General features: G+C 38.0%; 2 protein-coding genes across 5 annotated transcripts; both read left to right on the top strand.

Annotated features, from left to right (window-relative positions):
* Window positions 1-485: 485 nt before the first annotated feature.
* On the top strand, window positions 486-14,993 carry LOC118804543 (uncharacterized serine-rich protein C215.13-like). 4 transcript variants are annotated; one of them, XM_036565037.1, is made up of 11 exons: window positions 486-811; window positions 1,284-1,318; window positions 3,018-3,373; window positions 4,259-5,433; window positions 6,649-6,783; window positions 9,067-9,193; window positions 10,897-10,987; window positions 11,100-11,173; window positions 12,229-12,343; window positions 13,033-13,072; window positions 14,580-14,993. In XM_036565037.1, exons 3-10 carry the CDS (start codon window positions 3,082-3,084, stop codon window positions 13,058-13,060), a joined length of 2,037 nt encoding a protein of 678 aa, XP_036420930.1. In that variant the 5' UTR covers window positions 486-811; window positions 1,284-1,318; window positions 3,018-3,081; the 3' UTR covers window positions 13,061-13,072; window positions 14,580-14,993. The 4 variants fall into 4 exon arrangements, with proteins under 4 accessions (XP_036420930.1, XP_036420928.1, XP_036420929.1 ...); XM_036565036.1 differs by having other exon boundaries at window positions 494-811; window positions 6,652-6,783; window positions 13,026-13,072; XM_036565034.1 differs by having other exon boundaries at window positions 494-811; window positions 13,026-13,072.
* Window positions 14,994-15,721: 728 nt separating this feature from the next.
* Window positions 15,722-20,641, top strand: polr2f (RNA polymerase II, I and III subunit F). Its single transcript, XM_036565039.1, has 5 exons — window positions 15,722-15,924; window positions 16,944-17,013; window positions 17,266-17,396; window positions 19,420-19,491; window positions 20,116-20,641. Exons 1-5 carry the CDS (start codon window positions 15,905-15,907, stop codon window positions 20,204-20,206), a joined length of 384 nt encoding a protein of 127 aa, XP_036420932.1. The 5' UTR covers window positions 15,722-15,904; the 3' UTR covers window positions 20,207-20,641.
* The last annotated feature ends 5,950 nt before the right edge of the window (window positions 20,642-26,591 follow it).

Here is a 26,591-nt window from a genome sequence, read left to right as displayed (position 1 = left end):
GTTGATGTAAACAAGAACAACAGCCTTAATAATTTTATTAATAACATTCATAATAATATCAGTGATAACAATTGTCTTATGTATTGTCGTTTGTTGTATATAACTATTACAGTACAATGTTAAAGTGGCCAAATAGAGTTCCAGCAGTCTTGTTTCCTTCTCCAGGCTTTTGTTTTCATAAGATCCATGACATGTCAATAAATACTTTTCTTTATTTTCAGGATGAAAATGCACCCAATTCACGTTATGTTTGCGGTCATATAAACATGCAATTGTGAAAGTTAACAACAACGAAGACCTTTGAGGGCAGCTTTACGATTACTTCAGATAATTGTAATCTGGTGACAACAACCATAACATTATTAATGTAGCACCTTTCGTTCATTTGACGTGCAGGTTTAAGTACAATACAGTGTTTGTGTGGAAGAAAAGATCAACACACTGCGATAATATGAAAACAAAAACCATTGTAATAAACACAGATCAGGGTAAATATACCATGAAGTGAAAACAATAAAAAATAATAAAATTTAATAATAAAAATACAGCTAAATCAAAAATATTCACTAGGCAAATTGTAAAATAACTAGCTAGTGCTTATAAGTTGCTAAAGAAAGTGGGGGAAAAAAATATTTTATCTGAACTGCCTGTACTGTGAAAGGGAGTTTTGTGACTTTAAGACCTTCACCATGAAGCGGCTGAGTGAAATTACAGAAGAGTGAGCCACTGTGTTCACTGTTCACTGCCTGCCTGCTTTCCAAACGCCATTTACAGTCTGCTACACCTAATCTTCTACAAGAACAACACACTGGTGAGTACTGAGTTTCCATTCACATTTACCTTATTCGGACCAGTGAAAACTGAGTCAGGTCAGTTCAGCAGCTGAAATTCTGTTCATGTCCACAGTAAAGTATACATTTAAGAGGACTTTTCACTTTTACCTTCAGATTTCTCTCTATATTTGATCTTTCTAAGCTCTGCCACCATGAATGGGGTTTCTCATAGCTACTGTTGCTAGGATGGACGAGCTTTATTATGTTATTGTAGCTAATTGAAACTAGGCAGGTTTGAAACAATGATTAATTTAGTATGATGACAAGGACAAAAAGGGAAAAAATCTCTCTGCAACTCTCAAAGTGTGCCAAGTGAACATTCCCCACACCATACCCCATCAGCTTTTTCCTAGAATCAGTTCACCTCTCTCTCTCTCTCTCTCTCTCACACTCGCTCTCTCTCTCTCTCTGTCTGTCTCTCTCTCCCACTCTCTTCTGCTGATAATGTAGAGAATCCTGGCTCAGGACCACCTCACCTGCTTCAGGTAACACCCTTGTATCTCAAAATCCTTCAGCACTTGTTTCAGGTAAAACACATTTATTTAAAAATAACGTCTCAGCGATTGTAGTCCGTGGTATGTTTTAGATATAGCTGTGATGTAATGGTGTGTGTATACTGTGCTTTGAATGGGTTCCTCACCCCAGTATACTCTATAATTAAAGCTGTTAAAAAGTATAGCAATATACAAACCTCAATTCCACTTTGTTATTTTTTAAATATATGCTCATTTTAAATTTGATGCCTGCAACATGTTTCACTGTGTTACACTCTGATTACACAGCTATGCTGTCGTAGCACATGGAGAATGTGGCTTTGTGTTGTCATGTTAAAATAAGCATGGAAATTCCTGACAAAGATGGGGTCTAAAAGGCAACATGTGTTGCTTCAAAATATGCATGCATCTTTTGGTGTTTGTAGTGCTTTTACAGATGTACAAGTTACCCATGCCACAGGAACTTGCACCCCTCTCAACCATGACAGACCCTGGCTTATGAACTTCAATCTTATGAAAGGTTGACTTATCAGACTACAGTACACATTTTCTGGACACTGTTGGCTTATGACGTCTGCTCTGCATAGTACAGTCTTCACTTGTATTTGTGGAGGCAAAGACAAACAGTGTTTATTGACAATGGTTTGTTAAAGTATTCCTAAGCCTATGTGGTGATATTCATCCATCATCTTTTGATGATATTAATCACTGTAGAGGGTGAAGTACCTAAAATGCTTGTAATCACTTGTTTAGGAACTTATACTGTTCTATACTGGATTATTCAGTGAGGCATTGTTTGGTAAAGTGATGAGTCTTGAACCATCCTTGTTCATAAAGGACTAGACTCTTGCTGGGTGCTCTTTTTATACCCAAGCATTATTTCATGACCCTTTTTTTACAACGTCCAAAGTTTTAAATTGTCCCTGTGCCACTTTTTTGGAATGTTGTAGGTATCAGTTTCAGAATGAGCATATATTTATATAAAAAAAAAAAAAAAAAAAAACAATGAAGTTGATGAGGTAAAGCACTAAATATTTTATTTAAATGCAGGTCAAAGTTAACTTACAAATCACCACTTGCTGTTTTTATTTATATTTCGTATATTTCGTACACTGCTTCACCCAGTTCGTAAATGTAATAAAATATATATATTAAAATATGTAAGTATAGCATTAGAAATGCATTTATTTCATAATGCCTCATGTCTAAAAGATTAAAGTTCTTTCTTGAAGGAATAATAAGAAAATAATCATACAAAGGATCTCTTGACTTGACTTGAACCATGGTTGTTGGTGTTAATATGGTCATCAGACCCAGCTTCATACTTTTATATAAATTCAAATGTGCTTTGATGTATTTATGTATTTCCTACACTGTTGTCACGTATTAGCTACTTGCTAGCTAGCAGGCCGTATAATATTGAGTTATATCAGTGTGCATGATGGCAGGTGAAAAAGAATATTGGAAAATGTAAACAAGCAGAATACATAAAGAAGAATGCTGGATTGAATGAGTGTGAGGTCCTCTGTCCTCTGTAGTCATATTCAAATCAAAATCAAATACAAAGTATATAGACATGAAAGCGTGCTGCTGGTGTTATGGTGAGTTAGTCTCCTCAAGGTCAGTAAATACCACATATCTACGCACATCAATCGCTACACGTGTATTGTGATGCATGTGTATGTTTCAGGTGTAGCTGATGTGGTTGTGTTCTGCAGCCTAACTCATTCAGACAAGATGAGGAAACCGGCCTGATGTCCTCCAGAAATCCCTGCTGCTCCTACAGACAAAACCACCATTCCAAAACCTTACAGACCCACAGCTTACCACACACACCGAGCACTGAACCTGCAGGAGAAACACATCCTGCAGCAGAGCAGAACACAGAGAAAGGAAAAACAGAATGGAAGGATAAACCTGCAGGTCATTCTCAGACTGATGGAGGAGCTGGTTTCTCTCCATGCTCAGAAAGAGAAGCAGGAGAACGACCAAAACCTCCACCCAGGAGACGGCACTCCAGAGCTAAACACTGTCCCTCTGACAGCGGTAAGGTTTCTGTACTTACTGTGGATTCTTTAGCAATAGAAAAGCTGTAGGGGTGTAACAACTCACAAAATTCAGAAATTGATTTGATGTAATACAGTATCAATTTGACACATTTTTCAATGTAACAAAAATGAGAAGTGGCTAAAAATATGCATTGATGTGTTCACGTTCTTTAGTTTATTAGAGCTTTGAACATTATAAATGTACAATATGTAAAACAAAAGTTGTGCTTTATGTTGTCCTGATCTAGTGCTCTAACCACAAGCTAATATTAGCCTCAAGCTAACACACTAGCTACAAGCTAACATGCAATATTTTACTATAAATTTGATGAAATGTTATAGTTGGGTGTACAGTCTTGTTTTGTGTGCAATGTTTTTGTCATTTATTTGATGAAAACGAACAGGATGGATAACTCAGAAGTGCAGGCTTGGACCTGTCAATGTAGGATATAAACTGATTGTTATGTATTATGTAACAAATTGTAATTTATTATGTATGTACATAATTACATTTAAATAATTAGAAGTAGCATTAGCAAAACAACAACAATAACTTTGTCTAAGGGTTAAAGCCTATACAAACCCAGTTGCATTGACTGGACTACTACTAGAGAATTCCGTGACCCAAATAGCATTAAAATCATCACACACTGGATATCTCAAAATTTAGCCCAAATGCAGTCTGTCAGACAACATATGTTTGGTGTCTGAAGTTTGCTTCTTTAGTTTACTATAAAATGAACTAGCATTTTCATTCGTTTTTCTTTCTTTTGCAGTTTGACTATATAACAATTTTGACCCCACTGTTTTTTTTCTCTTTATTTCTTTTGTACTGATGTCACACCCTCTCCCTCCCTCTCACACACATAAACACACACCCCAGCCTCTAGCAAAAGCTATAAGCCCAGAGATCATCCATGGATGGAACTAATCCAGCCTGGCCCCTGGGCCAAACTACCACCTGTTCCTCCCCCTGCTCTGCCCACTCACCCTGCTTCCATCCCCTCCCTCAGCCAGCTGTGGCTTCGCCGCTGGTCCTCTCCTTTTAACCCCTTTGAGGAAAAAAAGGAGGAAGATGAAGGCCTCAAAAATGATGGGATGTCATGGCGTAGTGCTAGTCAGCTAGCAGATGCTGCTTCAGTTAATGCTAAAAGTGCCACTGGAATGGTTAAATTTCCAGAGATGTCAAGATTAGACAGTGATGGTGTTGTTGATTCTCAAGTGTCTGGATTAGGCAGCCTTAGTCTAAATGATTCAGAAGCTTCTAGATTGGGTGATGTTAGTGTTGCTGATTCTGAACTACCTAAATTAGGTGAAGATGCTAGTTCTAATGTTTGTGAAGTGTCTACAAATAGATATCTGAGTACTAAAGATGGAGGGATAAGTTCTGGTAATTCTGAAGACTCCAAGCCAGATGAGGGTTTAACTGCTAATTCAGAAGTGCTGTGCTTAGTTGCTGCTGCTGTATCTTCTGAAGATGTTTGTGCTGCAACCCAAACCAGTAGCTTACTTGATTCCCAACTAGAACTTTGTACTCTGAATGAAAGAAGTTCATGTTTAGCAGACTCCCTCAGTGAGGCCAAACCCTGCTCTGCTCAGACTGAGTGCAGTGTGGCTGATGTTAGCAGTGTAGCAGAGTTTAGCTGTGTGGCTAACGTATCCCAGGCATGCAGCTGCCCTACTGTTTCAGGTTTCCCTGAGAATGCTAGTTTACCAAGTGTTCCTAATTTAGCTCCAGAGACATATGACCCAGCAGAGGCTAAATTAGAATCAGCAGTTGTTTTACAACAGTCAGAAATAGCATCCAGTTCGCACTTAGCAGCCAGTGAAAGGCTAAAAACAAACCAAGCTCAACAACACAGCCTCCCTCAGTCTAGTCCTGAGTTAGCATCTTCCAATCACAAGCCTTGTGTCACTAATAGTCCCACCTCATCACATCTCCTAGCCAATCGAGTGAAAGCAAGCTGTCTACTGCCACAGACATCCTCTTGTGAGGAAAGAAGTTCATCTTCATCATCATCATCATCATTACAACCACCACCACCTACTGAAACAAAGGTGAGCACACATTTGTTCTTAAATTTGAACAATGTACACATTATGAACTTAACATTTTAAGGAAACACACAAGCTGCGTTCCGAAGCCTAGGCTGGCTGCAGCCGAGGTAGTGCGGGTCCTCAGTAGGACTGTCCTATGGAGACTCCTCCTTAGTAGCCGATTGGCCACACAAATGGAACAGTCCTAATGAGGCTGCGTGGTGACGTCGCCAGAGTGGCGCGAAACTTGTGAGGGAACTGGTGAGAGAAAATGGAGCCCGTTGCATTGTGTTTGTTGCTTTTTCATTTCTTCACCGAAATGGAAGAGATGTTCTTATGTAGTACGATAAACTACATATGTACAAATACTTCTAAATAAAATACGATATATGGACGAATGCTTTAATTAATCAGTGATTTTACACTTTATAAGGTAATGAAAACAAATTCAAGTATGTGAACAACTTACAGTTTAAAACAAGCTCTGCTTCAACGGCTTTGTTTCCCCCCTTTGTGTGCTGTTTTTTTCTCGTTTGCATTGTTCATGCGCAGAGAACTGTGGATAACCGAAGGCTTGGAAGGATACATCTGATGTACCTCGAGATCACTCAGAACGTAGGCTGCATTTCTAGGCTGTATACGAAGGGTCCTTCACTTTGGAACAGCCTGCTATGATCTAGGAGCTGAGAAATGCAGCCTACCTCGGCTGCAGCCTAGGTTTTGGAACGCAGCTAATGATTTTGACGTTAGCTAGCAACAAAAAGCAGTTCACACTTTTTCACTTTTTGTCTTTAGATTTGACGTACAGCTACAAGGCTAATGTAGCTAACCAGTAATAGAAGCTTATGCCTACCAAATAGTGTGGTGCAAACTGCATGTTTAAATCATCACACACTTCCTTCAGACCATGTCATGTAGTTTCTTCATGATGGCATTCAAGCTTAAAGATGACTGCTACTGCTGTTTTAGCTATGCAGTGTACATTTGTCCATGTTTATAGCTAAAAGAATGCTAAACAGTGCCAGAAACTACATAGACAAGTCTATTAGAGATTACTTAACAACTCAGCATGGTTTGGGGCAAGTGATCACTTTAACAAATCACATTTCAATTTATTAGCCAAATATATTGACATATATAGTGTTAATGTATAAAATTTGTTAGAGGAAAATCATTAGGCTGTTACTATATATGCTGCTTTATATATTCACTCATGTGTATCCAATGTCTCATTAGCAGAAGAGTTGTAAAGAAAACCCTTTCAACCTTAAAGCGCCGCCAGTGGACTCTTTCAGTCACAGATGTACTACAGCTCCCAGCAGCACCCAAACTAGTGCCCCAGGCCATGGCTTCCCACTCATTAGAAGGAAGGTAAGACATGTATTTTCTGAAAACACAAGTGACAATTCCTCATCAATAAAGACAATAACAACAGTTTTTGTGACATTTTTATTTTTATTGTAAATAGGCTGCATAACAATTAAGAGCCAGTATAAGTGCTGCTAACAGGTTTCTTCACTCTTGCCACTATGCAAAAAGAAGCAAGACACTAAAGCAGGGGTCGGCAACCCAAATGTTAAGAAGAGCCATTTTGTCCTTTCAGTAAAAATCAAATCACCTTGGGAGCTACAACATTTTATGTCCATTTTACCATCTTGGCTGTAAATCTGTCTCAGTACGTGCTAATGTACTGGCATAGGCTAAAAATATAATATATAGGAAATGCAGACTTACTTTGCTCTGCTTTAAGCTTTAGCTCAGCTGTAGTCGTTTTCTCGCATGTCCGGCAAGAAACTTTTAAGCAAATGTAGAATAGTTTCTTCTAGAATGTCTCTCAAAGTTCCACTTTTTACGGCTGAAGTCAACTTCTCATTCACCAGCTTCTTGTTCAAATTTTTCCGTTCCACCTTAAATGGTGCCAGAATGTAACTGCTGTGCCATTTGAGATGGAACAGGAAAATTTGAACGAGAAGCTGACTTCAGCTTCACAACCTGTTAGCGTTAGACAGTTTCTTGTTGCAGATTAAACGTATCAGGAAACCAGCTGAGTGCTTATAAACGCAAATAAGTTCAGTCGTCTCCAAATTATCGATGTTCATCTTAAATCTTTCTCTTTGCCTTTTCTTTAGCTACTAGTTCAGTGAGATTCTTGTCTGCATTGCTGTGGTGATCAGCAGTCTGCACAGCAACCTTCTGTGTCACATACACACACACACACATTTTCTGAAACCACTTATCCTTCAGGGTCGCAGAGGGGTGCTGGAGCCTATCCTAGCGGTCACTTGGGGGGATTGATGGAAACGTCAAGGTCATTTATTGTTATCTTTCTTATCTTTCATTTATTCTATCTTTCTTATCTTTATTTTACTGCAAAGGAGAATAATTTTATTTTTATCTAAAAATCTAATTCTGCTGTGGAGCAGCAACAGGGCAGTAAAAGAGCTGTAGGCGGCTCCGGAGCCGCATATTGCTAACCCCTGCACTAAAGGTAAATGGACCTCACCTAGTGTCCTTTTTTTGATGATGATTTGATGAAGTCAACTGGTGAGAACCACTTTACTCAGCCAAACAGCTGAGCAGCTTCCCAAACAATCAGCAATGGAAGATTTAAAAACTGAAATTATTTTTTTTATTGATTTTATTTTTTTATTTGTAATATGCTCTTGTGCTTTTCTAAAATTAAGAGATGCTCTTGCATGACTAACTAGAAATATATTTTACAATTTTAGCCACTTAGCTCTGTTCACTTCGATTCATTGAGGGCTCTGTTTTGCAGGCTTGTATTTGGTATAATGGGTTAAATAGGAAAAGGGCAGGAAGTGGGTCTGACTATGCTATAAAGCTTTACATGCTTAAAGATAGTGGTCAATTTGTGGATCAAAGGAGGATGTAGGAATGATGATTTTGAGGTGCACTGAGCTACACTGTTAGAAATAAAGGTTCTGTGCAGGTACATTTCTCGTTCATCAAGGTACAAACAATGTAAATGTTCCCTCAAAGGTACAACAGTTATTTAAGGTCCAGTTGTGAATCTGTTTTTCCCAAGTGAAAAGTTTGTATTTGTACCGTCAGTCAGTACATCTTAAAAAATATCATTTCAATGGATTATGGTACAATTATGTTCCTTGACTAAAGGTACTGAGGTGTACCCTTGAGGGTCCCACCCCAGTGACAAGAGGTGTACTGCCCCAGTGACAGTTCCATACCACTATTTCTGAGAGCGTGTAAGACCAATCCATAAATGTTCTCCGGGATCAGGGAAGGGAAACACTGCTGTACAGGACCTTACAGATGTTACTGTGTGTGAATGTGTTGTCAGATTAGGCAGATTTTCCAACAAATGTAGCCCAGGTTCAAAAGTAAAGCGCACAACAGGACAGACTGGTCTCTTTCAGAGAAAAAAGACAGGTTTTATCGACACTTTATTACAATGAAACAAAGTCCCTTAAAGAAATGGTTTACCAATCACAAAATCACATCGACACATTTCATCCCTTACCTTAAATGTTGTCGATCAGCCAAGACATTTTGAGTTAGAATTTGATATCCGAAGTTTGCCTCAGACTGGATAAAACACTAGTCTTTATGCTCTGTGAGGTTTCATTAAGGTGTGTTTGTATTTATTTAAATGCAGTAAACCATGCTATGTATCAGGTTCAGGCAGACGGTTATATGCTTGAAGAGGAGCTGCAGAGGCAGCAGGGGGTGCTGGAGGACAGACTGCAGGAGCTGGAGAGGCAAGGACAGGAGCTGGAGAAGAAGATTCACAAGTGCGCACCAGGTCAGATTCAAGCTGCCCATTTCAGCATTTATTTAACATTTTTAATAAAGCACTGTTTCCCCTTGGGGTGAATTCTGATGCCATCTAAAGGGCTGTTCCACTAAGTTTTAGCTCTAGTGCAGTGTGTTAAATGAGTCTTTAGAGGGACAGGATGAAGCAGTAGAACCCAGATATCAATGGGTCTCATTCACCAAGCATTCTTAAAGAGAAATATGTTCTTAAAACCCACTTATGCAATTTTATGGAGATTCTGACCTTCACCAGTGTTTACTTATTTGGGATTTGTTCTTAAGTAAGAACATACTTTACGCACAATCAAGAGCATGAAGGTGTGAACAATCCTGTTGTTTAAGAACTTCTAAGGGCCTTTTTTTAAGAACAAATTTAAGAAAAAACTTAGGAAGATGTTGGTGAAGACCTAGTGTGACTTGATGCATTTCCCTTTTCAAACCCCAAAATAATGGTAGATAAAGCTGTTTATAAGCCCTAACAATAAAGTACTTAATAATACAAAACCATAACATTCAATTATCTGGGCTTGCTGGGTTACAAACTCCAACTGTTGTACATGACTGCTAATACAGCTTCAACAACAAAAGAAAAGGCACTAAACTACAGCTCTACACCAAGTTTATAGCAAGACAAAGCAACTGTTCACAAATTTTATGTACATTATGTTCACACTTCTCAAAAAACATTTTATATGGCTAGTCACTTATAATTCAGGCTAACCTGCAGAGGGCGAGTGCGTTCCTCACTGTCCTTTCCTCACCTCTGTCACAAGTGGCCACTTATGTAATGCAGGTGTGACTTTGTGGTGAGTTGAAATGGGAGAGATCATATAAAAAATGTATTGAAATGGGACCATGTTCTCTCTACATTACATTTATGTAATAAAAATATATCTAATATATCTTTTAATGTACCAATTTGGTTTTACCCTGGAAGCCTCCGATGGCACTCAAAAGAGAAGTAAGTATGAACCAATTCAGGCTTCAAGATGGCTCATACTATTTTACTTTAACAAAAAATGAGGAGCAGAGAGGATGGTGCCACTGTACACTCTCAAAGCAACACATTGTGTCCTTAACTAGACATTTCGGTTTAATTTTAGTCCATTTTACTGTGCTTAATTTTTGTTGAGTTTTTAATCTTTTACTTTTTAGTATTATAGTGAATATTTTGTCAGAAACCGAGCTGTAATTTCCACTTGGATTTGGATATTGTTTCTTTCTGATGAGTTTCTTGGTGCTAAATTAAGGTGCTAAACTATGTTCAGCTGAGCTGGAGTTTTACTCAAAGTCTTCTCCATCTCTTGAGTATTAAGGATTTACTATAGAAGGAATCCACATCTTTATCACTATTTCTGTGTAATACCATTTTGTAGTACTACTTATTCTACTATATACTTTTTAATTAATACTATTTAGTTTTTAAGTTATTTTTGTGATTGTATTACATTCATTTTTATTACACTTAACAAATTCTTTTTCACTGCTAGTTTTCATTTAGTAGTAATTTTTATGAATGATAATAATTGGAGTTTGTGTGTGTGTGTATATTTGTAATAGAGGATGTGGAAAAGTCACTGCTTCTCTTATTCTTCAACTGTAATGTGTATAATGTACTAATGAGCTCTAAAGTTAGAAAATGTATTTCTCCTGTATAAGTTAATAAATTCAGTTTATAAATATGTGATGTAGGTAAGCAGGAGGAGGAGCTGTTGGTGGATTGGTTCACCCTCATACACGAGAAACACACGCTGGTGCGTAGAGATGCTGAACTAGTACATATGTAAGTACACACATACACACACACATACTCACGTCAGTACAAAGCTGCCCTGTGGTTCATTCATAAGATTGTCACAGAAAAAATGGTTTCTGTGATTATTGGTGTGTTACAGTTTGAAGCAGCAGGAGTTGGAGCAGAAGCAGGCAGATGTGGAGTTCCAACTCAGAAGCCTCCTCAACAAACCAGGTAACAACACACACACAATTTTGTCCAGTCATGCATAAACCAGTCACTATGCCAATAACAGTTACACCACAGTACAGAGTACTTTATAAATAAATAAATAGGTTTTTTGTGCTCTATTTAAGCCAAATGCTGCAAGCTATTTTAGCAGTATTTACTACTACCTACTAGTGATTTCATATATGTTTAATGTTAACTTGGCTCTCTCCCCATTCACAAAAAATGGGGTCTGGTCTTGTATGATTGGAAATAACTGCCAAGGAGCATTGCTAAGTTTTCTGATGATTTAGCAGACATTCCTCTAAGAAATGTCCCCCCGTCAACAAAGTATTGTTATTTTTGCTGACTACCACAGCATATTGGAGTTGAAATTAAACAAAAAGTTCAGACTTTGAGCTTTAACTTGAGGGTATTTACATCTAAATGATAGCTTTTACAGTATGTTTTGGGTTATTGCCCATCTGCACAGTGAAGTTTTGGGTTTTAAAGCATTTGGCTATATCTATGCAGATAATATAGCCCTATGCACTTCAGAATTCATCCTGATGCTTTTGTCAGCAGTCAAATGATCATTAAATACAAGGGAACCAGTACTATTGGCAGCCATACATGCTTACGCCATAACACTATCTACACCATGCTTAACAGATGAGGTGGCATGCTTTATATCATGAGCAGTTCCTTGTCTTTTCTGACTCTTCTCTTCCCAAATATGAAGATATAAACAGTAGTAGCAGTGATCTTGAAGCATGTTCATAGATAAAAGCTTGCCATATAATGTGTATTCATGTCTATTTGAGATTATTTATGAACTCAACATGGTTTAAGGCAACTGCGTGTTGATTTAGACATGCATTTTGCACCCCAAACTATCATTTTAACAAATCACATTTCAGTTAATTAGCCACTTATATTGACATGTATGGTGGCTGATTTAACACATTTGACATGGGGTAAGAGGGGGAGACTGGGTAAATTTGAGTTACCCAGTAGTGGAGTGTTGATTTCATCTGTCCCCCACTCTTCTCATCACTCCTCTGTTTGTGTGCATGTGTTAGAGCGAGAGTGGACTCGGGATGATGAGATCAGTGAGCAGAAGCTGACCTTTGAGCTTGTGGCCATCATTGAGCAGCGTGATGACATCATCAGCAGCCAGGAGAAAGACAGACAGAGGTCAGAAACATCATCACAAGGCTAATCGAGGGCCGTGTCTCATTTCTAATTTTGGTGAACAGAGGGGTGTGACCTCTTATCCCGTATTCCAGGGGATTTGTTTATTAATTCAACCTCTCATTGAGCTGCATAATGATTGCGATCTGAAATGAACCAATGTAGAACAGCCAGTTAGCTCATTTATATAAAGAGTACGCCCGATACACCAGGTGTGGTACATGGAGAGTCTGCACATTGCACAAGTCTGTACCAAATGCACACATTTAAACCATGAGCCCTTGAAGTAGGTCTGCATGTTGTACACGGCTTGAAAGTGTAGACTACAGTCTACACTTTCAAGTGTAGCCAACACACATATATTACAGCGCTGTGCAGATCAATAATCAGGTTTATATTTTCTTGATGTGAAGCACTTTGAACTGTATTGTATGAAAAGTGCTATTTAAATGAAGTTATGTGCTAAAATGACTGCGTTTTATTAATTTTGCTGCATTTGTAATATTTCTCTGTGATGCTAGTCCAGGTAGATGTAGTCCCAGTTTCAACAGGTAAATACATGAAAAATATCAAATATCTGCGTTGGCCCAAATCCCCAAATTGATGTGTGAATAAAATCATAGACTGTGGTATTTTGATGTTTTATTATTGTTGCTGCTGTTGTTGTTGTGTGTGTGTGTGTTAGGGAGCAGGAGAAGGATGATTTGCTGGATGCTGTGATCAAAAAGAGAGGTGAGAGATTTTTTTACATGCCCACACTGCAATGTTTCAGTGCTTTTGCTGTTATATATTTGTCTCACTTATATATGCCAAGAGTATTCGACCAAATTTTCAAAATTTCTATATAATTAAATAGTTAAAGTGACCGTCCAGGGTGTATCCTGCCTTCCGCCCAATGACCGCTGGGTAGGCTCCAGGCCCCCCCACGACCCAGAAGGATCAGCAGTTTAGAAAATGTCTGTGTGTGTGTGTGTGTGTAAATGGTTAAAATATAAATAAGTCATTTAGAGTGGTTTGGTGTGAAAAGGTCAGTACTAGTTAAACTCATAGAGTCAGGAGTGTTCACAGCGGTGGTGACAGGAACCAGACATCTGAAGAGTTTAATGCCATTAAAGCTCCATCACGGCAAGTTATTACATAAAATGGTTATGAATACACTGCCTAATGTCTGGGACATTGTTTTACTGAGAAGGTTATATTGCTGTTGCTGGAAGAAAACCTCGTATCTCCATTTGTGTAATTTTTCAGTTTTTGACATAATTTAAAATTTGTTGTCCTTTACATTTTCTCTCTCTCTCTCTCTCTCTCTCTCTCTCTCTTTCTATATATATATATATATATATATATATATATATACATTAAAAGTAAAGTAGGTTTTGTCCTTCTCCTGTAAAGTTATCTTTTTGGAGATGCAATGTTTTCATCTGACAACAGCGATATGCAGGTCCCCAAAGAAACACTATTACCACTATATACCACTATTTTACCTCTATCAATACTACATATGAAAACTCAGAAGACATGTAGGTTTGCGAAGACATGTAGGTTTGTTTTGGACAGTAAATAAAATGGCTACATTCTAAAAGTTGTTTCTAAAAGTTTCTCTACAATAAATCATTTTACATCAAACCACTCTGAATTACTTTGTTTACACTTTCTTAACAATTGAATCATGCACTGATTTTGAAAATCAGGAAAACTCCCCTCTAAGCAGTGTTTGACACGGGCATCTCATTTGGCTCCTCATGAAGCTGCTTGAGAGAACGCCAATAGTGTGTAAAGCTGCATCAAGGCAAAGAGGGACTACTGAACTCTCTAAAATAGAAGACAGTTTGGTTTTGCATAGCACTTTTTTGTGACTGTATAATTCCATATGTGTTATTACATAGTTTTGATGATTATTTTAAGAATAGAAAATAGCAAAAAATTTTACAGTCGTGCTCATGGCATATTTTTAGCCTCTGCTTCAATTTTGTCTCCAAAGTAACACAGCCTCCAATGGTTTGTTTTTATGTTGTCATTAATTAAAACCTGCCTGACGCCTACACAACATCACAGTACTGGGCTAAGTATATATTAAAATATCTGAGATGAGGAGATGCTTCATATCATATTTGCCCTAAACTTCAGTTAAAAAAAAAAGTTAAACCTCAGTTACAGTGACATCTAGTGGTGTGATTTTTAAATGACACAGCAATTGAGTTTAGTTTAAAACCACATTCTCTCTCTGTCTCTCCAGACTTCTACAGACACGTCAAACCCCAGCTGTTGAGTTTTGGGGGTAACCTGAAGCCCCTACGAGCGCTGAAGATGTTGAAGGCGCTGAAAGCTCGAGGCTCTAACAGGAAGGAGAAAAGGAGCAGCTCCATCAGCCTGAGCTGAGCACTGAACTGTTACTGAGCAATAATGACGTGGAGATCTGTGGAAATGTGGAGAAATTAGTCTGAAATCTGCACTGTGGAAAAGACTATGATTTTCTGTCAGTAAGACAAAGAATTTGAATAAAAACACTGCAGGTCACCTTTAGTGTAAATTACAGTATCTCTCTGAAGCTGAGTTCAGAGGAATCATACAGTGGTCCTATGTTTACAAATTAAAGTCACCATTCACATCAAAGCATGCATTTGGTAATAATAAAAGGATTTCTCCTTAATGTTACTGTTTGTGGATTCAGTAAATAATAGTAATAGAGATATGAGCATTACCAAGAACTCAGTTCATTATTAAATGACCAATAAGCACATTTTGTTAGAAGCAAGAGACCGAGCTACTGATTGATTAATTAGTTAAGTTATCCTTTTTATTCTGATAAAAGAACTATGGACCAAAAATACAAGCAGTGTTGTAAGGCTGGGTACAGAGCCGTACCAAGGCTAAGTATGGAAGAACATATTAGAAAAGAAAACTAATTCTGCTGTGAACAATTCTGACTTAGTTAGAACAGAGACAACTTTTGAAAAATAGTTGGGATTTCCATTTAAACAGGGATTCCGTCTAATTTTCAAAATCCTTACATATTTAAATGGCTAAGATGTAAACAAGGTCATCCAGAGTGGTTCACAGGGTTCACAGTGGTGGTGATAGGAACCAGACGTCTGCAGAGTTTAATGCCTCTAAAAGCCTCTTCACAGAACGATATTACAGGTAATGATTGTGAACACGCTGTCTGATGTAGAGGGACACTGTTTTAGAATAGTTTTGAGATGAATTATCATCCTCAATGTAAAGAACTCGGGGTCGGCATGTTTCTCTTTAACAGAGAAACTTCTCCATTTCGGTTTATTATCTGTCCTGTTCCTCTGTAGGGCTGTAGGTGGCGGTGAGCTCCTCTCCTGTTGGTTCTCAGTCTGTAAATCCACCAGAAGAAGAAAAGGGAACAGGGGTCCGTTAGATGTGCTGACCGTGTTTCTGCACGGAAATATTAAAAGTGAACACCGAGCGAGGCGAGGGGAGCGTTTCTCGCGGTGTGGCTTTATAAAGTGTTGAATAATTTAGTTTATTTTACACCAGTTTGGTTTATTATCCTTTCTTCTTTTGAGTCGGTGACACTACAGGAACAGCAGCATGTCTGACAACGAGGACAAGTAGGTCGTTTTCTGTCTGTAAATGAAGCGCGATTGTTCTGTTTAATAGCGTCGAAATCTTCACAGTGACTGAATAACAAGACTAATAATCACAATAATCAGAATTACTACCTTTATTTTAAACCTTCAGCATGGTCTCTGTTTTCTACAGCGACCTGAACATCACCGAATCAATAAAGCTACAAACTCAACAGAGAGAGACCTGTTAAAGGTGTTCATTTAACTAAAGCAGCCATAAACAACAGCAAAGGGGTTTTAATCAGTAGGTTATGTAGAATTAAATAAACTAGACTAGTCCAAATAAAAATACTCCCAGTAGACTCTTTAGAATCACTTTTCAATAATGTAAATCCGGTTTGGTTGCAGACAGCTGTTTAAAATGATTCTAATATGTTAATCCTGGACAATCTCATAGGTTTTATAGAATTTCTGACACAAGGAACCTGAAAATCAGAATGAAGATAATGTTAAATGTGTCTAGAATGATGAATAGAGCTGTAGACGATTCCTTAAAGACTAATAAAGCTGTAGGCTAAAGCGTAAATTAAATAGGTTGAATTGAAATTATAATAAAATTGATATCCAGAGTTGATCATATAGTGGAGATCAGATCTCAAGCCAGGGAAACTGTCAAGTTTTTTGTAAATAAACAATTTTATTTGTATTTAATAACCTATTTTCGGTTCACTTTCGGTTTACTTTTGGCATACAGCTTGCAACATTGAAATCTACATTGCTTAAATTATTTACATAGAATGATTTATAACTTTTGGGGATTCCAGGGGATTCCAAACCTTTGAGCGATGGTGTGTAGGTTTTAACCATTAGAGTCTTAACTCAAGAGTTCAGTCAGGGAGTTCAGTTTTTTTTTATAAACTTTTTTCATGTCTATGTTGATTGATCAGTTCCGTCAGCCTGGTGGACTTGTAAAGGAAACTGAGCAGTGTGGGTTTGTGTCTTTAGTGTAGTTTAGATTTGCAGGGTTGCTTTAATGTAATCTTCTTCTGTCTCTCTTCCAGCTTTGATGATGGAGATTTTGATGATGTTGAAGAGGACGAAGGGCTGGATGACTTGGAGAATGTTGAAGATGTAAGAGCTCCGTGCTGTAACTCTAATTCGAGTTCATCATCGACTGTTCCTGATCACTGAAACAAAAGTTATTAGTGGTGAAAATGGTTTGATAATTAGCCAGTGAATTGAGTTAGGTGTAATCAAATTAAAGATAAAAACACTAAAATGTGCAGAGCTATGAAACCTCAAGGTCACATTTCGTGATGGTTAAGAGGTGTGTGTGTGTATGTATGTATATGTATATGTGTATGTGTGTATGTATGTATGTAGGAGGACCAAGAGAACGTGCAGATTCTCCCCGCTGGAGAAGGACAGCAGGCGAACCAGAAGAGAATTACCACCCCATACATGACTAAATATGAGAGAGCGAGAGTACTGGGTACTCGCGCACTGCAGATCGCGTGAGTATACACTCACACATGCACACATACACAGACTCTAAAAACACTTTTTGGATTTAAGATTTTCTTTTTTTAAAAGATATGGTAGTTTGGGTCAAGCTGTTTGGTGTATTCATGCCACAGTTGTAAGATTCTTACAACCCAATACCAAAAAGTTGGGACGCTGTGTAAAATGTAAATAAATGTAAATTTTAAAAAAATGCAATGATTTAGCAAATCTCATAGACCCATATTTTATTCACAATAGAACATAGAACACATATTAGATTTTGAAAGTGAGACATTTTACCATTTCATTAAAAACATGAACTTATTTAGAACTCGATGGCAGCAACGCATCTCAAAAAAAGTTGGGACAGGGGCGACAAAAGGCTGGCAGAGTAAGTGGTACTAATAAAAAAAAAAAAACAGCTGAAGGAGCAAAAAAAACTAACTCACATGACTGGGTATAAAAAGAGCATTTTAGAGGCAGAGTCTCTCAGAAGCAAAGTTGAGCAGAGGTTCACCAATCTGTGAAAAACTGCGTCCAAACATTTTGGAACAATGTCAGAAAAATGTTCCTCAATGTAAAATTGTGAAGACTTTGGATATCCCACCATCTACAGTACACAATATCATCAAAAGATTCAGAGAGTCTGGAGAAATCCCTGTACGCAAGGGACAAGGCCGACGGTCAATATTGGATGCTCATGATCTTTGGGCCCTCGCTGTATTGAAAACAGGCATGATTCTGTACTGGAAATCACAGCATGGACTCAGGAACACTTCCAGAAATCACTGTCTGTGAACACAGTTCACCATTCAATCCACAAATGCAGGTTAAAGCTGTATCGTGCAGAGAAGAAGCCACATCTTCTCTGGGCCAAAGTTCATTTAAAATGGACTGAGCCAAAATAGAAAACTGTTCTGTGATCAGATGAATCAAAAGTTTAAATTCTTTTTGGAAGCCATGGACGTCATGTCCTGTGGACTCAAGAGGAGAGGGACCATCCAGCTTATCATCAGTGCACAGTTCATAAGCCTGCATCTCTGATGGTGTGGAGTTGCATTAGTGCCTATGGCGTGGGCAGCTTACACATCTGGAAAGGAACTATCAATGCTGAACAGTATATAGAGGTTTTAGAACAACATATACTCCCATCCAGACAACGTCTCTTCCAGGGAAGACCTTACATATTTCAGCAAGACAATATTAAACCACATACGGCATCAATCACAGCGGCATGGCTTTGCAGAAGAAGAGTCCAGGTGCTGAACTGGCCTGCCTGCAGTCCAGACCTTTCACCAAAAGAAAACATTTGGCACATCATGAAACGAAAAATCTGGCAAAGAAGACCCAGGACAGTTGAGCAGCTAGAATCCTACATCAGATAATAATGGGACAACATTTCTCTCCCAAAACTTCAGCAATTGGTCTCCTCACTTCCCAGAAGGGATACTACACAATGATAGACATGACCCTGTCCCAACTTTTTTGAGATGCGTTGCTGCCATCAAGTTCTAAATGAGTAAATATTTTTCAGTTGCAGTTCCAACAGAAAAAACAAAATAATGTTTACAGTACGGTGTAATAGTTTTAGGCACTTAGGCACATTTACTTAATATAGAGGTGTGGAAAGAACACATTGACATTTGTAATTTAATTACATTTTACATTGCATATTATTGTATTAATGTTATTTTCATTTATTTAATATGTGGTTTCTTTCTAAAATAAATATTTTGACCAAGAAAATAGCTTTTTAAATTTTATTTGCTCAGGTGACCTAAAACTTTGCACAGTACTGTACATATTTGAAGTAGCTAAAAGTGGAATGCAGTAGGAAACAGTTTTACTAATGTGTGCTAGGATAGCAGTAGAAAATGTACACACTATAACTTGAGAGAGTCATTGCTGAGGTTAAGAAATGTACAGGTGAACATTGTACACATAAATTAGTTTTTCTAGATGTATGCATAGTTAATATAGCATTGATTTTGGACTTAAGATAATAGCTAAATAACATCACTGCCTGTCCCGCAGGATGTGTGCGCCGGTGATGGTTGAGTTGGAAGGAGAAACAGACCCACTGCAAATCGCCATGAAGGAGCTCAAGTATGTTTTACTGCTTCTGCTGCCTCCACACATTGATAACAACAGTAGTAATAACCACCTTTGTTGCATCTATAGAGTAATAACAATAATAATAACCGTCTCCAGTGTCTACATTCAGTAAAAACAAAAAATAATTTTCCTAAAAACATGTACATAAAGTATACATAATGTATTTATACATAATGTATAATAACTGCCTCTGCTAAATTCAGAGTGTAGTATAATAATAATAATAATAATAATAATAATAATAATATTTAAAGAAAAATAATAATATCAATAATACTCGCTGTTGTGATTGTGTTGTAATATGCTTTGCTTAGTGGTAGGAGAGGTTGGTCAGCAACCAGAAGGTCACAGCCTCAAATTTCAGGCTGACTGGAAGAATGCCCATAGTTAGGCACCAAAATGACAAATTTCTCTAGTAGCACCAATAAAGAACATATCACATTACATATCACAATTGCTTTCTTGGCCTCCTCTTGTTAATACGCCTGCCACTGTGCAGCAGTTAGTCACAAAGATCTGTAGAATTTTTGGAAAGCAAATTAGCTTCTCTTAACTGATACATTTTCATGTTTAAATCTCATGAGAACTCTGAACTCACTGTACTTTTAATGGCAGGAGCAGGAAGATCCCCATCATCATCCGCAGATATCTGCCCGACGGAAGCTACGAAGACTGGGGCTGCGACGAGCTCATCATTACCGACTAGTTTAACCTAAACACATGCGCCATGACACACAACTCAGCACTCACTGACTGGGACAAAAACCAACTGAATCAACAAGATCGTGACTGATAAAGGCTACAAAAGCTAAACAGCTTTCAACTCGGAGAGCTTACAATCAGTGAGCATTAGAACCACACGAGTACAGCAGTCAGACCCAATAAGAAGGAGAAGACGGCAAACTTCAAATGTTTTGTACATAACTGCACCCAGGGCAACCATTCTTTCACACCTTGCTATGTAATGTATTTGCAAGTTTAGATTCCTCCACTAGAGGGAGCTAATTACATTTGCAGAGCACATTATGACTATTTTTTTCAGGTATGTTCTTTGTGTGAAATAATTTTAGTTTGTTTTATTAATGGTGGAAATTAAACTTTTTGTATTTAAAAAAAAAAAAAAGTTGTGATGTTGGCCTTCAAAAAAATGCACATACAAATCCCAAATGTTGAAATGCCAATGCACGTTTTTTTCTCTAGTTAAACGTCCAGTGGCTTCAGTGTATTTGGTCAGATTAACCACTTAAATCCTTCATGGAGATTCTTTTGTTCACTATTGTGCCTCATAATGCTCTGCAAGTTTCTCTCCACTATGAATCAATTTTAAAAAAACCTATTTAAGTGATATTGTAAAATGCTGTATTGGGCGTCAGGTAGGATACTCATACACGTCAACTTCTAGAGGCATTAAACACTGTAGATGTCCTGCAACTGTGAACAGTTCTGTGTTGCTTTAAAATGGAGCATTTCATGTCAAACCATGGCGAATGACTTTAAATCTTTATTTAATTATGCAGAAACTTTGAAAAATCGGTGAAATTCCCCTTTAAGGGCCTGAGAGCACATTTGCTTCTGTTTCTCTGCTGTTTGATTCACATAGCAGGTTTACCTTTTATTCATCATTTATTTGCTTTTCTTTTTTAGTGAACGTAAAATTAGGCGCATGATAACACAATAGATCACATAGCAGAACTGTTTTAAAATGTTCCTGATTTAATCTGGCAGTTGTAAATTCCAGGTTTGCTCTTTCATGAAAAGCAAGTTTCATTAATAACGTTTAAGTTCAGAATTGTCTTTTTAAGGGCTGTAAAACCAGTGAACAGTAGCCTAATCTAAGCTGGTTGAAAAAGCTGGATTTTTGGGGGTTTATTTGGGTCTTATTTTACCCAAATAAGAGATGACAACAGAGAATTTGTGGTTAGCAGAATTGCCTCAGTAATGTCTTGTGGGCTGGTCAAACGCTAGAGGGCTAGAATTCAAAATGAATGGGTTAATATGAAGCATTTGAGCAAATTCATAGTTTGCAAATGGTTAAAAATGATTTATACAGAAGAATTTGTTAATTTCCTGAACAGCATAAAACATTTTAACTCTTATATTTAAGTGCTTTTGAACTCCAGTTATAGGACATTGTAATGGTGCCTCTTGTACGTTCATGACTCAGCCAATGAACTGCTCCACTTGCCAACCAATCAGCACTGAGTAGCAGTAATACTATATAGTCCTCCTGAACCTTTGCTGTAGAAAAAAAGGAAAGGTACAGTTAAGATTCCTTTGCTTTTTTAGTGAAATACACTCTTGTACTTCCCAAAATCGAAGGAAGCTACTGGACAAATATTCAGGACAACGTGTTTTGTTTTTTTTTCCTACTAATTTTTAGCCGTTTGGCTCCGTTTACTGCCATTCATTCGGAACTCGTTCGCGGGCGCCCTCTGGCGTTCAGGTTTCTGATATAACCGGAGAAATAGTAAGTGGCCGGGCCCTTAAACCGGCTCCGCTGATGCCATTACTGTGTACATCCAGCCCGTCCTAAGCTGACCGGAGAGGTCTGTGTTTATGTAAGACTGACTCTGACTGAGGTAAGAAAGCAAGATTTCGCAGCTGCTTGATAGTTAATCGTTCTAACTCATGGCCTAAATCAGCTGTTTCCCTGCTTTAATTTGATGTGTCGATGCGGGGCTGTGTCGTCCATTATGAGTGCTGGAGCACCGCTCTACTGGTCACCACGAGCAAAAAGAAGACATCATTTTCTACTAAATGATATCTGTGAAATTGGCTACAGGATAGAAAACATGAATACTAGTTTATAAATCATGTTTACAACGTAACTAACCATGGTCTCTGCTGACCAGCAGCCTCTGTCTGATTTAGTGCGCTGCCATTAGCCAATCAAGAGCGCAGATCAATACTGTTTCAGGAACGGGAGAACACGCTTAACCAGTCCCGTGGCCGTTGCTAGGCAAAGTGAACACATTGCTATAAAATGATTGGTCACATTATCTTCTATTGAAACATTCTGGCACCAGGTTTAGTAAACAAGGCCAACATAACAGGACCTGCTTATACAGGCGAATACAGTTAAGGTGCTCATTTTAAATCCATTTGAGAGAATTACAAAGTGAAATGCTAGGCGGACATAACTCATGATTAAATAGGACACAGACCAGTTTTGGTGAGTCCCCTCAAATTTACAATTTATAATTGTATGCTACAGTATTGTGGCACAGGGGAGTTTCTCCATGGAACTCAGACAGGTCAAACTCAGCTTTACTGAAAACTCAGCAACAGACAACAGAAAATAGGTAAAACATGGTGCTACAAGTAGTTTTATCTCCATCTGTTAGTCTCAGCTCTACTCTGTTAGCTCGTTAAGCTACTGAAGCTGCTAAAAACACACACAGTACCTAGCCCTTCAAAATAAGAGTCCCTGTAAAAGGAAACAAGAACAAGTATAACCACAGCAGATTAAATAAACTAAAATAAATCAGAACATATATGTGCTCTGATGCCAAAGTGTTTTCATCTTACTGGTCTGGTGAGTTTATAACAGCTGTATTTATGGTTGTTATGCTATTTCAGCTCTGGCTAAAGGTCTGTATATCACTGCTGTCAGAATAAAACTTTGTATCTTCATTTTTGTTGTTTTTCAGTTTTTGACCTAATTTGAAAATTGCTTGCTGCCCTTTACATTGTTTGGAAATTTCATGACGAACAGACCAAAAGAAGCGTCCCCCACTTGGGGGGAAAAAAGTCCACTTATATTGACTTACATTAAAAGTAGAGTATTTTTTTTTCTTTTCTTATAAAGTTATCATTTTGGAGATACAAGGTTTTGTCCCGACAGCAGCGAGATATTAGTGTGCCATTTTGCTGGACTTCCATTATCTTACTTTCAGAGGTTTCATAAATTTAGTGTTATTTGTTAAATGCTGTGCTGATTGTGTTTTTGAACAGGCTAGTTGTGATGAGGTTTCGCAGGTATTGTGTTTTTAGTGGAACTTAGTATCAGTGACACTGTGGCTGTGTCCAAAATCACATACTCTCATACTAAATAGTGCGTCAAAAGTAGTACACCGCAGTTAAAATTCTATTTATTAGTATAGTATGTAGAGTATGGCAGTATGCAGTTTTAGGGCAATGCAGCAGAGTCCAGTGTGAGACTGGGCCATTGTGTTAGATTAATAAGTAACAGCATGTCACTGGTAAAAATGTGTGCATCTAGCATTGTCATGATTGACCAGGACGAGGTGGGCTCACATAATGTAAGGAGCCTGACCAAACAACAACAGGCTCACTCACATTTCTTACATTAAGCCATCCAAGTAAGGAAACCTTTTACTGTACAAAAGTTTGACTTCCGGCCTCCATCATCTGCAGCTTTGTTCTCTCTTAAACCATCACACACAATCCTGCACAGTGTATTGAGTTTAAAATGTTTTACCCGCACACAACATCAGAGTGAAATCTTTCATGCTGTAGATTTGCATAAACTGCTGTAATTAAATCAGAACAAAGCAAACACAGGTGAGCAGATTGCACTGCTAAGTACACTTAACTACTAGCCTGAAATCTAGACAAAGTGATGACAAAATGAGAAAGTAATGAGAAATTGACACATTAAACTCATATACTTGAATTATAATTCATCTCATTAATGTCTCTCTCACTCTCTCTCTCTCTCTCTCTCTCTCTCTCTCTCTCTCTCTCTCTCACCTGCCACCCACCCTCCCTCTGTGTCTTTCTGTTTCTCTCTCTGTCTCTTTTTATCTCAGTAAAGCTGCAGGCCAAAGCTTCACTCCCCCCAAACTTCCCCTCCCTCTTTTAATTTTTTCTTCCCTTCCTCTCCCTCTCTCTTGCTCTCTATCTCTGTCCCTCTTTCTCTCTTTTGCCCTCTCTCTCTCTCTCTCTCTCTCTCTCTCTCTCTCTCTCTCTCTCTCTCTCCGTTAGAGCTGAATGACTCTCTTTGTTTAGTGTAAAGTATCACACAGCCGATTAAATGAGGGGAATTAGGAATCAGGCTTAGCCTGCAACACACACACACACACACACACACACACACTCACTTCCAGGAATGTGTGTATAAAGAGCATGGGACTGTGCTGGCCTAAGAGGCGCTCACGTCCAGCCCCAAGGACTGCTGGGAAATGTTTTTTTGGTCTGTCTTTCTCTCTCTTTCACTCTCACTGTCTCTCCCTTTCTTTCTCTCTCTATCTCACTCTCTCCCAGTCTCTCTTTCTCTCTCTCTCTTTTTCTGACTCCTTCTCTGTGAGTCTTTCTCCTTCTGTATCTATTTCCATCTTCCTCAGTGTCTCTCTCTCTCTCTCTGTTTGTGTCTTTCTTTCACTCTTTCTGTCTCTCTCTCTCTTTCTCTCAGTCTCTATCTGTGTATGTCATTCTGTCTCTTTCAGCCTCTGTTTCATTCTCTCTCTCTTTTTCTTTGTCTATCTCAGTGTCTCTTTGTGTCTTTCACTCCCAGTCTCTCTCTCTCAGTCTCTCAGTCTCTCTGTGTGTGTCTCTCTCTCTGTGGACACAACAGGTGTACTATCTTTTAGCATGGTGGCCATGTTGTTGTTTACAACCTTTTTAGCATCAACTAGTAACAACAACACAATCCAGCTCAGTAGTGTAGCGTTTAACCTGGAAACTAAATGTTGTATAGTGATGGCCTCGTTTTCCCACATCAGGGCCTCCAGGCAGCCTAACTCTTCGCCTTACTCCAAAATGCCCTGTTTACTTTAATACACTTGTTTTCTGATTAGTAAATTTATTTTTTTAATTCTTTTATTTAGGATATTTACCTGCAGTCTTAATAGTTCTTTGTATGTGTGTGCATGATACACACATGATACATGACGAGAGAAGGTTTTCATACAAAAGCAGACAAAATGGAGCTTTATTTAGTGAAGGGTCGTTAGTGTCTATACTGTTCCACCCTGTTATTCACACTGGAACACCTTTACCTGCGCAAAATACAAAAGAACATACAGCGAGTACGCAACACAACAAAAACACTTCACATCAGAAAGAAGAAAGAAAAAACAATTAAGAGTGAATAAAAACATAATACCAGCAAATATAAATAGTTCTGTAATATATAACAAGCTCCACCTACCGTAGGATGTAAGCTCTAAAATTGAGTGTTTGTATTTTTTAAAATACTAATACTAAATAAAGACAGACAAAACAGTAAAGTCAAAATCAGATGGTCAGAAGGAGACAAAGAAAAAAAAAAAAGAGAGTTAAATAAACAGTCTATCAAATGAACCTCCATCCAAACAGCTTTTTTTCAGATTGTGTGGGGTCACATAATCATATGACTACATATCTGAGATAAGAATAGATTACATTTTTCATGATAAAAGTTTGAATTATTGCATCATTTACTTCGATAACTGATTTCTCTGGCACTTATGAAAGAAACATTCACATTGTTTTATATAAACCAAAACAGACACAAATGCATCAGATTGGCCCAAATGCTTTTGTACACAATATATTCACTTTCCATTATGTCTCAGTCTATTGTAGGCACATTTGGTGGAGAATAAGGCAAATTGGCATTCAGTATCCTCTCTTCTCTCTTTGTTTATGGTAATAAAATAAAGAAAGGCATTAAAAATGAGCAACAATTGTTACTGAACTAATGTAATATCTACACATCTATCTTTGACACTAATATATACATATTTATGAAAGTCAAAACTAACTTCATTAACAAAAGGCAGGACAGTGGTGGTGGTGCTTCAGTGTAGCTATGGCAACAAAAACCGACGAGGACATCATCAACAGTAAAGATTATAACAAAGAAATTTATATATTTATATATAAACAAAATGGCCTTGTTTTGGTTAATAGGAAAGAAATATTAATTCATAAAAAAAGATCAACACTTAAATGTACAGGTGAAACAGTCTTTCGGGTTCATTTCCGTGTTTTTGTAAAGGCAGTGCTCGTGTCCACGTCAGTGCTGGAGAAAATACTATCGCTCCAAATCCAGCCAAACTGGAGCGGAAAAATTGGGCCATCAGGCTGTGGTCGGGGGGAGGTGGGGGCTTGGCATAAATTATTTGGCAACTGGCTAACAGGACCAG

Source organism: Colossoma macropomum, unplaced genomic scaffold, assembly GCF_904425465.1.
Source record: "Colossoma macropomum unplaced genomic scaffold, Colossoma_macropomum, whole genome shotgun sequence".
Lineage (NCBI taxonomy): Eukaryota > Metazoa > Chordata > Actinopteri > Characiformes > Serrasalmidae > Colossoma > Colossoma macropomum.
This window is presented reverse-complemented; position numbering and strand designations above follow the sequence as displayed.